We start from the raw sequence: 14,498 nt of genomic DNA on the forward strand, positions 1-14,498 counted from the left end.
GTGTGTAAAAATTATATCTTCACTCCATAAGATTTCCACCCACTTTTGGGTGAAAACAAAGTGCGTCTTATGGAGCGAAAAATACGGAGGGGGGGGGTAAATTTTCTGCTGGGATGACTAATATTTCCCGGAAATATTTTCTTACCATCTCAATGGGTGAAATCAAAGGACACTTAGGAAAATTAGAGTCTCAGATTATTTTTCCTTAATTGATTTTAAAAACTCTCCATCTTTCTTTCACCAATTCAGATTCTAAGGGTTTCATTTCACTAAATTTTTCTTCCTGCTTCTCCAACTTTTCATTTACTTTAGTAAGTACCAATCCCTGTTGCTCCACTTTGGAAAAGATAGTCCCATAGTCAATACTTAATGCAAAAAAAGACAACTTAAGGTTAGAATCCATAACTGATATGGCCTGCCATATCTATCTTCACTGTGAAAAAGCTTGTTAAAGAGCGCCAACAAAATCGGTCAAATGGAGCTTCCCTCTCAGGCGTTCGTTCCTGACGCCATCTTGATTTCTCTGTCCAGAGTGCTTTCGACTCTTAACTCTTCTCACCTTGGGTTCTGCATCACCAACCATATATATCATTATGTCTGTCTGTCCAAGTTAGATGGTAAGCTCTTCTGAGCAGGGACCATTTCTAAATGCCAAAAATGTACAGCACTGTGTGCCTTCAACACTATATAAGTGATAAGTAGTAGTAGTAGTAGAAGAAGATAGAAAAAAGTTATTCACGTTTTTTTTGGTATTTGCGGTCCGGCTTTGACCCTAACCCCCGTGAATATGGAGGGAGAAGTACACTACTACTTATCAAGAATGCTTAACACACAGTGTGACTATTGCACTGCCTCATTCTGCATAGTTTCAAGTTTGTACAGAATTATTATCTGCAGCTGAACTGTTCCAAAATATTACAAATTTGAAATGTAATTAAAAGAAAAAAAATCACCCTGTTTGTCTGTATCTCCTATTCCTTACATGCAGTTTCATCGCCTGCCTCCAAGTTTCTACCAGAAGCAGGAGGAAATGAAATTCAATCTTGTTGTCCAGAGACTGTGTTATAAACTCAACAAAATCCATGCTACGGAGGAGAGCCTGAAGCAAACCAAGAAAAACTCACCAGTCCATGAAGGAGCATTGAAGGAGGCAAGTGGAACTCTGGGGAATATTGTACTCGGTGGGGGGTGGGGGGCAAATGAGGAATGTATGAAGAAGAGTCCTAGGTGTGGGATGTCTCGGGAAGAACATTGCTAGGGCAAGGTGATCATTTGGCAGGCTGAGCCAGTTCTGGGTTTGCTCCCAGTGCATTCGTAGACTTGCACTTCCTCTTTTCTTGGATAAAATGAAACTATGAGCCTATGGATGCAATGCAGACAAAAGCAGGACTGGCACAGCCGACTAGAAAATTATAGCAAATGATGTCTCCATGCTCGTCTCCTCTGCCCATATAACCTTTCCTGTTGTTATTTGGTAGTTCTTGCCCGATTCTGGTTTTCCCCTTCTCTGTGTTTATTCCAAGTTTTATTAAAATTGGATACATTGCCTAAAAAAATTGTCTAAGTGGTTAACATTAATCATATTTACAAAATTTAAAAATTTAAGGGGAGAATTATTAGGACTGAACACTAAAGAATTCTGTTACTGTTTTTGTCTCCACTGGGAGGCTGTTCCATGCCTCCAGCACCTTTTCTGTGAAGAAATGTTGCATAATGCAATACTTGAATCTCACTTTATGCTCTATGGTGCAGCTTCACCTTGAGTATTGTGTTCAGTTTTGGTCTCCTTATCTCAAAAAAGATAAAGCAGCACTAGAAAAGGTTCAAAGAAGAGCAACCAAGATGATAAAGAGGATGGAACTCCTCTCGTATGAGGAAAGACTAAAGAGGTTAGGGTTATTCAGCTTGGAAAAGAGACGGCTGAGGGGAGATATGATTGAAGTCTACAAAATCCTGAATGGTGTTAAATGGAAAATAATTAAGCTCTGGAACGCATTGCCAGAGGATGTGGTAAGAGCAGTTAATGTAGCTAGTTTTAGAAAAGGTTTGGACAAGTTCCTGGAGGAAAAGTCCATAATCTGCTGTTGAGACAGACATGGGATGGTAGCATGGAATTGCTGCTACTATTTGGGGTTTTGCCAGGTACTTGTGACTTGGATTGGCCTCCACGAAGACAGGATACTGGGCTAGATGGACCATTGGTCTGACCCAGTAAGGCTATTCTTATGTTCTTATGAGGCAACAGCTCTACCACTAGGCCACTCCTCACTTTATCATATGCACTCACACTCATTCTCTCACTCACTCTGTTGTATAAAGACCAGATTCCAGTGCATCTGATTTTATTTGTAAAGTAACAGCCTAGGTTAACTCCCAAAGGCCAAGTGGGCAGGATCAGGGATGTGCCAGGAACGGGGAGGAGAACCATCTGAAGCAGGGGTTCTCAATCCAGTCCACAGGACATGGCTAGCTAGTCTGGTTTTCAGGATATCCTTATGCCTTGATTGCTATACTTCTAGCTCCCCAGTGTTCAGACTGCGGGAGATCGAACCCAGAACCCAGAAATTCAGTGATTGTGCCATACCTGGTGACTGGCATTGAATTTCCAGTCTATTTTTGACCAGCCTAGGCATAGCTGTCTAGGTTAATATTCAGTAGCTAGCCAGCTAAGTCTCAATGGCCAAATATAGACCATCCTATAGGCAGCTCTTTCCAGCCAGCAAACAGCCAGTGAGTCACTGGATATTGGCAGTGACCATCTATGTCATGTGGCATAGCCGGTGACCGTCCAGTCCGCTAAGCCAGATATTCATCGGGAGATTACCAGCAATCTCCTGCTGAATATTGCTGAATAGCCAATGAGTGGGTGGCTCAGCGTGTCCTATGTGTGTTGTTTGTAACTCAATGGGCGAGGGGAGATACGATAAGAGACGTCTAAATGCCTACGTGGCATAAGAACATAAGAAGTTGCCTCCGCTGAGGCAGACCAGAGGTCCATCTCGCCCAGCGGTCCGCTCTCGCGGCGGCCCATCAGGCCCACTGCCTGAACAGTGGTCTCTGACTAATTTTACCATTTACCTCTAATCCTATCCCTATAACCTTACCTCTACTCTTATCTGTACCCCTCAATCCCTTTGTCCTCCAGGTACCTGTCCAGACCTTCTTTGAAGCCCTGTAGCGTGCTTCTGCTTATCACATCCTCCGGTAGCGCGTTCCATGTATCCACCACCCTCTGGGTGAAAAGAACTTCCTGGCATTTGTTCTAAACCTTTCCCCTCTCAATTTCACTGAGTGCCCCCTTGTACTTGAGGTTCCCCATAGTTTGAAAAATCTGTCCCTGTCCACTTTTTCTATGCCCTTCATGATCTTGAAGGTTTCTATCATGTCTCCTCTAAGTCGTCTCTTTTCCAGCGAGAAAAGCACCAGCTTTTTCAGTCTGTCAGTATATGAGAGGTCCCCTATACCCTTTATTAGCTTAGTTGCTCTTCTCTGGACTCTCTCAAGTACCGCCATGTCCTTCTTGAGGTACGGCGACCAGTACTGGACACAGTACTCCAAGTGCGGGCGCACCATTGCACGATACAGTGGCAAGATGACTTCCTTCGTTCTGGTCGTGATACCTTTCTTAACGATACCCAACATTCTGTTCGCTTTCCTTGAGGCTGTGGCGCACTGCGCCGACGCCTTCAATGTTGTGTCTACCATCACTCCCAGGTCTCTTTCAAGGTTGCTCACCCCTAGCGGTGATCCCCCCATCTTGTAAGTGAACATCGGGTTCTTTTTCCCAACATGCATGACCTTGCATTTCCCTATGTTGAAGCTCATTTTCCATTTTTTGGCCCACTCTTCAGCGTTGTCAGATCTTTTTGGAGATCTTTGCAGTCCTCCATGTTATTAGCCCTGCTGTATAGTTTAGTGTCATCCGCAAATTTAATAACCTCACATTTTGTTCCCGCCTCCAGGTTGTTAATAAATTTATTGAACAGAAGCGGTCCCAGCACCGACCCCTGCGGAACTCCGCTCGTGACCCATTTCCAATCTGAGTAATGGCCCTTTACTCCAACCCTCTGTTTCCTGTCCGCCAGCCAGTTTTTGATCCATCGGTGGACCACCCCTTGCACCCCATGGTTCCATAGCTTCCTTAGCAGTCTTTCGTGTGATACCTTGTCGAAGGCTTTTTGGAAGTCAAGGTAAATGATGTCTATGGATTCCCCTTTATCCACCTGACTGTTTACCCCCTCAAAGAAATATAATAAGTTTGTGAGGTATGACCTGCCCTTGCAGAAGCCATGCTGGCTCGACTTTAGCTGCCCATTGTTTTTGATGTGTTCCCAGATGCTGTCCTTAATTAGCGCTTCCATCATCTTTCCCGGGACCGAGGTCAAGCTCACCAGCCTGTAGTTTCCCGGGTCTCCCCTTGAGCCTTTCTTAAAGATGGGCGTGACATTTGCTATTTTCCAGTCCTCCGGAATCTCTCCAGTTTTTTAGGATAGGTTGCATATCTGTCGAAGTGGCTCAGCTATTTCGTTCCTTAGTTCCTTGAGTACCCTTGGGTGAATGCCGTCCGGACCTGGCGATTTGTCGCTCTTTAGCCTGTCTATCTGCCTGAGGATATCCACCTTGCTCACCTCTAGTTGAACCAGATTTTCATCCTGATTTCCTTTTACGATCTCCTCGGGTTCCGGAATGTTGATTGTGTCCTCCCTTGTGAAAACCGACGTGAAGAACTCATTTAACCTGTCCGCTATCTCCTTTTCCTCTTTTACCACTCCCTTTCTGTCTCCATCATCCAAGGGTCCCACTTCCTCCCTAGCTGGTTGCTTCCCCTTGCACATGAGGTGAGTCTCTTTCAGTTGAAAGGAAGCTGTGGAATGAGAGGGCATAGGATGAAGTTAAGAGGTAATAGGTTCAGGAGTAATCCAAGGAAATACTTTTTTACAGAAAGGGTAATAGATATGTGGAATAGTCTCCCGGTAAAGGTGGTGGAGACAAAGACTGTGTCTGAATTCAAGAAAGCCTGGGATAGGCACATGGGATCTCTTAGCAAGAGTAGGAGATAATGGATGCTGCAGATGGGCAGACTGGATGGGTGACTTGGCCTTTATCTGCCATCATGTTTCTATGCTAGGACCTCACTGATTAGTACCTTAAGAGATATGCACATGACAAATGGTGAGCAGAAATGTATAGTATTCCTGTAAAAAAAAAAAAAAAAAGTGGCAAATTCAACTCCATATCCTAGTGAAATGATGATCAATTTCAGGCATTTGATAAAGACATTTCAGTATTTTCCATGGAAAAACAAGGAACCTGACATTATTGGAGTTTTGAGTTGGAAAACTAGGAGTGGGACATCATCTCCCAGTGGCCTGGAGTGACCTGCTTGCACTCTTTTCTGGTCATTTGCTGGCCATCGTACACTACTTGTGTGTTATATAATCTGTATGATATTTAACACTGTCCCATTCATGTACACTCACTTTTCTTCCTCCCCCCCCTACCTTCACATCCTTCAGCAGTGGACCTGTCAGATTATGGAGGTAGTGACACAGCTGGGGAATGTCCAAATACAGCTGGTAAAGAGAATCAACATCTGGAAAAGGCAGCAACAGCTGGCTGGAAATGGTGCTCCCTTTGATAAAAATCTGGACCCCCTTCAGGATAGGTGAGTGCTGCTATGCCCAGGGACAGGGGGCTACCTTTTCAGAAAGAGCACTGTACATAACATATACCCTGATGCACTTTGCAGAAAGGATATTTACGGGGCTTAATTTGTAGACAAAAAGGGAAGCGGAACTGAGGGAAGGGGTGGAAGGGCATAGGACAGGTTCAAAAGGAGAAGAGGAGCTGAATTATACAGAGGTCCAGATTCACTAAACTTGCCGACTGGATCGTTCTTGGGCGATTCTTGGTCGAGTTTTGCCGAGCGACTAATTCACCACATATTTTATATGCAAATGATCTGATCAGACGCATGCCCTATAGTGATCCCACGGATCGCTGTAAGAGCGATCAAAATGCATGCGCAGAGTATCCTTGTTGGTTATTGATGCAATTTATGCTAGCTTTTCGTCCTTTACTATGTAGTTAGTAGGCAGGGTTTATTCCCGCACGTCACGTGACAAGCGAGCCCAAAAGAAAGGGGGAGGGTGGCTGCAGTTTACTTTTTGCTGGCCCTACTAGTTGGACATTTTTAAAAAGGAATGATTTGTGACCGACGCAGTGAATTATATTTTTGTGTAGCCAGACTATGGACATTTTATGGAACAGAACCTGCTTTAAACCCACGGGTTAAAACCGCGGGCTCGCAATGCGCATTTTACAGGAATGAATTTTTACGCACGAATGAATTCTTACGCATATGTAGTTATTTTACTGTTTCATTTTTAATTTTAATGGCTGTTTTATATGAGGTTGTAACCTCGATACTGATATTTCTGGGCAGGAGAGTTGGCAACAAAGGTAAGCGACTGGTCCTCAGCAGTCCTTTTTTTTTTGGATCGGCAATCAGTGTTTCTTCTTCTGCTTAGTGAATCGATAGTTTACTACTTTTGCATGCCATTTCCCCTTATTTGCATGGGTAGATCGGATCGGGTAGGAGATAGATCGGGCAGCAGTTTAGTGAATCGGGTCGGGGAAGGATCGCAAAACCAGTAAAAGGTTTAGTGAATCTAGCCCAGTTTCTGTTTTCTGTTGTGCTTGTCTCACCTCCTCCACTCCTCTTCTGGCTGTCTGGGAGAGGGGGACTGGAGCAGAGCACCTACTGCTCTGGACACTGTCCCTCTAAGCCAGTGGTTCCCAATCTTGTCCTGGAGTCCCATCAACCAGTTGGGTTTTCGGGATAGCCCTAACAAATATGCATGAGAGCGATTTGCATATAATGGAGGTGGCAGGCCTGCTGATCTTCCCCATACATATTCATTAGGGCTGTCCTGAAAACCTGACTGGCTGATGGGCCTCCAGGACAGGATTGGGAACCACTGCTCTAAGCTGAGTGGGAGATCTTCACCTACCGTCCTGACAGTGGGGAGGATGCTATTTTACTACAGTATCACATCTTTAAATAGAAAGGGGCAAATAAACTCTTCAGTACTCCAGGGAACCTGCCTGTCCTTAGCTATAGAAAACACAATACTGAAGCACTACTCCCCACTGACAGCAATGCAGTTGGAGGACTCCTGCTCAGTTAATGCTGCACAAGAGTAAGTGTAGCTTTAAACTCCGGTTTCCAATTGTTTTTAGAGTAATTAGCAAGAGTCAACTGGTACGATTGTTTTCTTATCAGGTAGTTCAGACATGGAACAGCCTATAGAAATAAGAAGCCTGAATTTGTATATTATTTTTCATTGTCTAATTATTTCCTGCAAGCACGAACCATTAGGAAAACAAAGTCAGGACCATCATTTCAGTTTTCTTGCCAGTCCTGAAGTACTTAGGTAGCCGATTTGTACAATCTTATTCCACAATAACCGATCTCTAGAGCTTTTAGTCACTAGCTTTTAACTTTGCTAGTTCTACTCAATTTGTAGCATTTTTTAATCATTGTAAACCGCATAGAACTTCACGGTCCTGCGGTATATAAACTGTTATTATTATTATAAAGTGTTTAAAGGCCTACTTTTTTGGTAAATGTTATTCTTGATATTTAGGGCCTCTTCTATCAAACTGCGCTAGCAGTTTTTAGCACAGAGAGCCGCGCTGAATGGCCCGTGCTGCTCCTGACGCTCATAGGAACTCTATGAGCGTCGGGAGCAGCGCAGGCCATTCAGTGCGACTCTCTGTGCTAAAAACTGCTAACGTAGTTTGATAGAAGAGGCCCTTAATCTCTTTATGCAATAATTTTTAAGTAGATGTGCTCCCCTTAATGTTAGGTTCTTCTCGTTGTACTCTGCTCTGAATCTTAATTGAAAAATAGTGGAATATAAGACTACTGAGTAGATTAGATTAGAGGGTACAGTGGCTTTGGAGTCTGAAAAGAAGTAGTGGGACTGCATTCCAGGCATGAGAAATTAAACCCTCAGGGCTAGATGCACTAAAGGGTCTGCTCTGATACGATTTTTGGCCGATTCAAAAAGAGCTATTGATGCATTAAAGCTTGCATGCAAATGATTCACGCAGAGGTTCGTCATAATCCTCTTCTATCCCGTCTGATTGATTGCTATGAGAGTGACTCTCACATATGCGCAGAGCCAGCAGGGGAAACCTGAACAGCTGAGAGGCAAGGGAAGCCCCAAAAGCAGCTTCCTGACACTCAGCTGTTTGGGCAGGAAACCCTTTTTTTTTAATGAACACAGATCTGCCCCAGAAATGGTTCAAGGTGGATTGCAATTCAGATTTAACAATAATGTTTAATTGCACAAGTTAGGATAGTTACACCTCAGCTACGTATAGACATTATCCATCTCTACCTGCAGATAGCTTTGGAATAACCAAGTCTTTAAAAAGGCATCCAAATTTTCTGTGAGATGACTGGCACCATACGTCATGTGGCAAACCCTAGTGAAGATGACTTTTTTGATTATTCCCCCAGATGTGAAAGTCTGTTTGATGTTTACCTTCAGCTGAATCAAGAACTGGAAAAGGCAGCCACTGAGCTGGGGATGGAGCACTTCTCTGGAGTCCTTGACAGCCTCAACAGTTCTCTCAGTGCCTTGGTTAAGAGGTAGTTGGCCATAATTTTATATCATGCATTTGGATGCCTGGCTGCTGTGCAACTGTAACGTTCCAAACACATCCTTAGTTCTTCATACAAACAGTGAGAGCTGCACCAAAATCTTCTCTGTTCTCATATGCTCTCTCGATTCCAAATATAGGCCTAGTTTTCCTGCTTATTGTGGGAGGCAAATTATAAGGAAGTCATATTCTCAGTGAGGGAAAGGGGGGGACCAGACTAACCTTAATACTCACAACATTTAAGAGGGCAGTACCCCCCTGCTCCCATACCCACACTAGCTATATTTTTGATCCCAGGGTATTTTGTAAGTGTAATAACAGGGCAGGATTAACTCCCTAATTCTATATAGAGGGTTGGATTCTCAAACCTGGCCGTGCCTTGAAGATTGGTCACTAAACCGGTTCCAGCCAGTTTAGCATGCCAATATTTTACCGGCCGATTATTAGAATGGCTCACCGGGGTCTTTTCCGAGATTCCTAGCAGACTCCAACTCTGCCATGCAAATGTAGTACAACAAGGTCATCAGTATTAAAACGATAATAAAATAGGCTCATTAATCTTTAAATGACCCTCCAGGCTATTCTCAAATCTCGTTGAACTATATTTGTGGGCAAAATTTTGTGGCAGGGTCTGAGCTGTCATAGCCTTGCTTTCCGGTCAGTGCCTGAGAGCTGATTGGTTCAGGCACTGACAGGAAAGTAAGGCTTGAAAGCTCAGACCTATCCCCACTGCAAATTAAAAAACCCTAATTCTTCCCCCTCTCCCATTGATGATCCCCCCCAGGGCCATTCGATATGCCCATTTCCTCCTGTTGCCTGTGTTCCCTGCCCCCTTGACACCCCATGGCAGCCCCTGCACCTTTAAAATGAATGACAGTAGGAGGGATGCTTACTCTCTCCTACAGCCGTCACAAGGGTGCCCCACTCTCCCCACATATCCCCCCCCGACAACCCTCCGTGCCCTCATATCCTTAAATTGAAAGACGGCAGGAGGTATGCCCACTTCTCCTGCCACTGGTGTCCTCTGCCCACCCCCCTGACAACACCCTGCCCCCCGGTACCTTGGAATTGAAGGATAGCCAGAGGGATGCCCACCTCTTCAAAATGGTGGGCCTTTTTCCCAGTGCATCTTGGGATACACTGGGAGGGGCCTAAGGCTCTGATTGGCTCAGGTGCCTAAGGCCCCTTCCCAGTCGGAGCTTTAGGTATCTGAGCCAATCAGAACCAATGAGAACCACTGTTCCCAGTGTATCCTGGGTTGTTGGGGGCTGTGGGGGAAGGAGACCCCGCTGGTGGGATGGAGTGGGCATCCCTCCTGCCATCTTTCAATTTAAATGTATGGGGGGCGGTGGGTTTTCAGGGGATGGGGGACCCTGTTAGCGGCGGCAGGAGGGAGTGGGCATCCTTCCTGCTGATCTTACAGGGTGTTAGGGGGTCCAGTCAGTGGCGGGAGAGTGGGTGGTGTCGGCAGGAGAGGGGACTTTTCTTTCTGCTTCTCTTCTTGCCGGTTAATCATCTGAGTCGGCAGGACTCGGAGAGACCTGCGGCTTAGTTGACTGGAGCAGAGAGAGCAGCTTTGACAGAAGGGAAAAGCTATGCTTAGCAATTACTCTTCTGAGGCACAGTTTCTCCCGCTCTTTACCAGCAATTCTCCGCACAAATAGCTTGCATATAATTTTCCAAGCTATTATGCTGAGAATCGCCTGTAAAATAAAAATCGCTCCCACTATGGCCACTGTATCAACTCACCGGATTTTACTGGTGAGTTTTGAAAATCTGGCCCATAGTGCTCAAAATTGCACACTCTGATTTGGGCACGCAATTTAATTTGCTTAATAAGGCAATTAGCACAGATAATTTGGCACTAACAATTATTGACAGCAATTAGAATTTATGCATACATCTTGCTAGGCACTATTCCATAAAGATGCACACATGAATTCTTACATGTGAATCTCAAAAAGAGAGCGTGACCATGGGAGGGATATGGGTAGGTCTAGGGCATTCCAAGAATTTTGCATTCTTTGTTACAGAATATGCCTGATCATGCCTAATTTAGGTGTGAAGATTTACATTAGGGTTTAGTTGGTATAAAGCCTTGGGCCTAAAAGTTAGGCGTGGATTTTGGAACTATTCCATAAACCAGTGTCTTGCAAACTGTGTGGTGCGGCACAATAGTGTGCCATGGTGAGATTCTGGGTGTGCCGCAAGAGATACAAATCTCTCACTGTCAGCAGCAGTGCTGGTGCCTCTACTCCTTTCTGCACCCCCACCGCATCATTCCTCTGTAAAGAGTTACCAGATGGAGAGATTTCCAAAACCCGGCAGTTTGTCCAGGTTTTGGAAAGTCCCTGAGCTCAGGGCCGTGTCTGGAGGGCCTCTGAGCATGCGTAGATGTTGACGTGATGATGTCACGCACATGCATGTAACGTCATTGGCCGATGTCTGCGCATGTTTGGAGGCCCTCTAGACAGGGCCCTGAGTGGGCAAAAAAATGGCAAATGAGTTTCAATGTGGACAAATGCAAGGTCATGCATGTAGGGAAAAAGAACCCGATGTTCAGCTACAAAATGGGGGGAATATTGCTAGGGGTGAGCGACCTTGAAAAAGACCTGGGGGTGATGGTGGACGCAACATTGAAGCCATCGGCGCAGTGTGCGACAGCCTCAAAGAAAGCAAACAGAATGCTGGGCATCATCAAAAAGGGTATCACAACCAGGATGAAAGAAGTCATCATGCCACTGTATCGTGCAATGGTGCGCCCGCACCTGGAATACTGTGTCCAGTACTGGTCGCCGTACCTCAAGAAAGACATGGCAGTACTCGAGGGAGTCCAGAGAAGAGCGACAAAACTGATAAAAGGTATGGAAAATTTTTCATACGCTGACAGGTTAAAAATGCTGGGGCTGTTCTCCCTGGAGAAGAGGAGACTTAGAGGGGACATGATAGAAACCTTCAAAATCCTGAAGGGCATAGAGAAAGTGGACAAGGACAGATTCTTCAAACGGTGGGGAACCACAAGCACTAGGGGTCACTCGGAGAAATTGAAAGGGGACAGGTTCAGAACAAATGCTAGGAAGTTCTTTTTTACCCAGAGGGTGGTAGACGCATGGAACGCTCTTCCAGAGGTTGTGATAGGCCAGACCACAGTACAGGGGTTCAAGGAAGGTTTGGATAGGTTCCTAAAGGATAAAGGGATTGAGGGGTACAGATAGAAGCAGAGGTAGGATATAAAAATGGTCAAATCACTTCACAGGTCAAAGGACCTGGTGGGCCACCGCGGGAGCGGACCACAGGGCGGGATGGACCTCTGGTCTGACCCAGTGGAGGCAACTTCTTATGTTCTTATGTTTAGTGTGCCGGGGCCAAAAAAGGTATGCAAGACACTGCTGTAAGTGGTGCCGAACTCAGAGCGCCATTTATAGAATAACACTTAAATGCTCAGTTTTGGTTTTTTTATGCACTGATTTTTCTTCACCATTTACAGAATTTGGTCCTAATATGGGAATTCAATAAGTGTTTTTGTTTATTAAAATTTGATATAACGTAACATAAAATCAATTTCTAGACCGCATAACTGTTAAGTTCTATGCGTTTAACAAAAGATGAAATAATAAAGCTACAACTGAGTGAGAAACAACCTGAAAGTTAACGGTTACCGTATTTTAACTCATATACCGCGCACCCGTGTAAAACGCGCACACGGGTATAGCATGCGGGGAACACAAATTTATGTAAAGAAATTTTTATATACCGTGCACACCCGTATACCACGCATGCCGCCCTGACTCTCCCATCGCCGCCCAGCTCTCCTTTTGCCCGCCCCGACTCTCCTCTGGCCACCTCGACTCTCCTTTCGCCCGCCCCGACTCTCCTCTCCCCCTTGAAGTCCTGTCCCCACCCTGAAAGCCTGATGCCACCCCCTCGACGTCCAATTCACCCCCCCCCCGCAGGATCGCTCGCACCCCCACCCCGAAGGACCGCTTGCACCCCCACAGCCTCCCCCCCCCCATCTGATGTCAGAGAAAGGGCGGGACCGCTGGAAGAGGAAGCAGTGCAGGGCTCACAGAAGGGCCGGGACCGCCGGAAGAGGAAGCAGCAGACGCAGGGCTCACAGAAGGGCCGGGACCGCCGGCAGAGGAAGCAGCAGGACAACGGTAGGAGCTTCTCCATGATGGGGGGGGTGGGGAGGCTGTTGGGGTGCGAGCGGTCCTTCGGGGTGCGAGTACGAGCGGTCCTTCGGGGTGGGGGTGCGAGCGGTCCTGCGGGGTGAATCGGACGTTGGGGGGGGGGAACTATGTAAAAAAAAAGTTGTAAAACGCGCTCACGCGTATAACGCGCATGGTTATGCACGGTTTGTAAAATCGTGTATAACGCGCGCGTTATATGCGTGAAAATACGGTAATTGCCCCAAAATCTGGAAAACAAGTTAGTTTTTAATTGTTTCCTGAATTTTAAATAAGAAACAGAGGACAATAGTAACTGTTTGAAATCCTTATCCCTTATACCGCCATAGCATACACAGCGGTGTAAAATAAAAAAGTACATCATATAGATAGAAAAGGAGCTCCATTAAATATAGAACAGACTTATCTAAATCTAGAAATATAATTTATCTTGTTGTGACTGCAGGTTAATCCTTGAATATCGCCCGGGTAAAGATCAATAAATATGATCATTCTGAGGACTATTATGCCCAAATGCTAAATTAAATAAATACGTTTTCAAAAGTGTTTTAAAAGCCTTTAAATGAACCCCCTCTTTTACTAAGATGCGCTAACCGATTAGCGAACGCTAATGCGCCCATAGAATAACATGCACACGTTAGCGTTTAGCGCTTGCTAATCGGTTAGCGCACCTTAGTAAAAGAGGGCCTTAATTCCAAACAAATCTGATTTGGAAGCTGGTTCCATAAACTTGGGGCTAAACAGAGAAAAAGCCTTTGAATGGGTACATTCCCATTTAGTCCTTCTGACTCATGGTGATACCAACTTATTATCCGGTAATGATCTCAACGTTCATAGTGGAGAATATGGAATAAAGTTAGGCACTGAGCTATTATTTTGCAAAGGCCTATCTGCGTGTAGTGCCCTTTGCAAAATGCCGGCTTACCTCCCATCTTGCACCTAACTTTGGGTGCGGTACCTGCCGAAACCTGGTATAAATGCTGGCTCACAACTAATTTCCTTTAGAAATCACAGGGATAGTACTAGATAAAAACTAGTGGAAGTCAGAAAATGCTTGGATCCAAAAAATATAAACTGACCTCACATTCAAAATAGTAGCCTAACTATGGACCATGACCAACAATTTATAAGTCACTCAGAAACGTGAAACTCTTCAAGGAAGGACCGCACCCCCCTAGAGATGAACCAGAGTTTGCCTTCCAGTCATTGCAACTGTTTCAATGCTGGTCACGCTCCATGGTTGGTTACAAAAGTAAATAAAGATTGTTACAGTTTTTCAAATACTTGTGTAAAAGTTCTTTCTTTATTTCTTATATTTTGTCAAACGAACATCACTCTGAAATGAATAAGTTGTGATATAGTGACTTAGCTTTATGAAGGGTTAGGGGTCTCTAGTGGCCCCGTTTCGATTTCTTCTTCAGGAGACCCAATCATAAATGCAAATTAAAAGTCCTTTTCAAAGATTGTATAATTTTAGACTTCGTGATGTAGCAACATCGCCGAAGGACGCTGTCGGTGCAAAAGATTTCAACTTTTGCACCGACAGCGTCCTTCGGCGATGTTGCTACATCACGAAGTCTAAAATTATACAAGCTTTGAAAAGGACTTTTACTGCATTTATGATTGGGTCTCCTGAAG

At 45.0% G+C, this 14,498-nt stretch overlaps 1 protein-coding gene across 4 annotated transcripts in view; it reads left to right on the plus strand.

The window, feature by feature from the left end:
- The window catches only part of STAT6 (signal transducer and activator of transcription 6), a 140,431-nt gene that overhangs the window by 58,082 nt on the left and 67,851 nt on the right, over positions 1 to 14,498 (plus strand). For all 4 annotated transcript variants that reach the window (XM_033937410.1, XM_033937406.1, XM_033937407.1 and 1 more), the window contains exons 5-7: positions 989 to 1,150; positions 5,517 to 5,665; positions 8,531 to 8,662. In XM_033937410.1, the coding sequence (XP_033793301.1) occupies positions 989 to 1,150; positions 5,517 to 5,665; positions 8,531 to 8,662 (443 nt within the window). The remainder of the gene's footprint in view (positions 1 to 988; positions 1,151 to 5,516; positions 5,666 to 8,530; positions 8,663 to 14,498) is intronic.

Source organism: Geotrypetes seraphini, chromosome 3, assembly GCF_902459505.1.
Source record: "Geotrypetes seraphini chromosome 3, aGeoSer1.1, whole genome shotgun sequence".
NCBI classification, from domain to species: domain Eukaryota; kingdom Metazoa; phylum Chordata; class Amphibia; order Gymnophiona; family Dermophiidae; genus Geotrypetes; species Geotrypetes seraphini.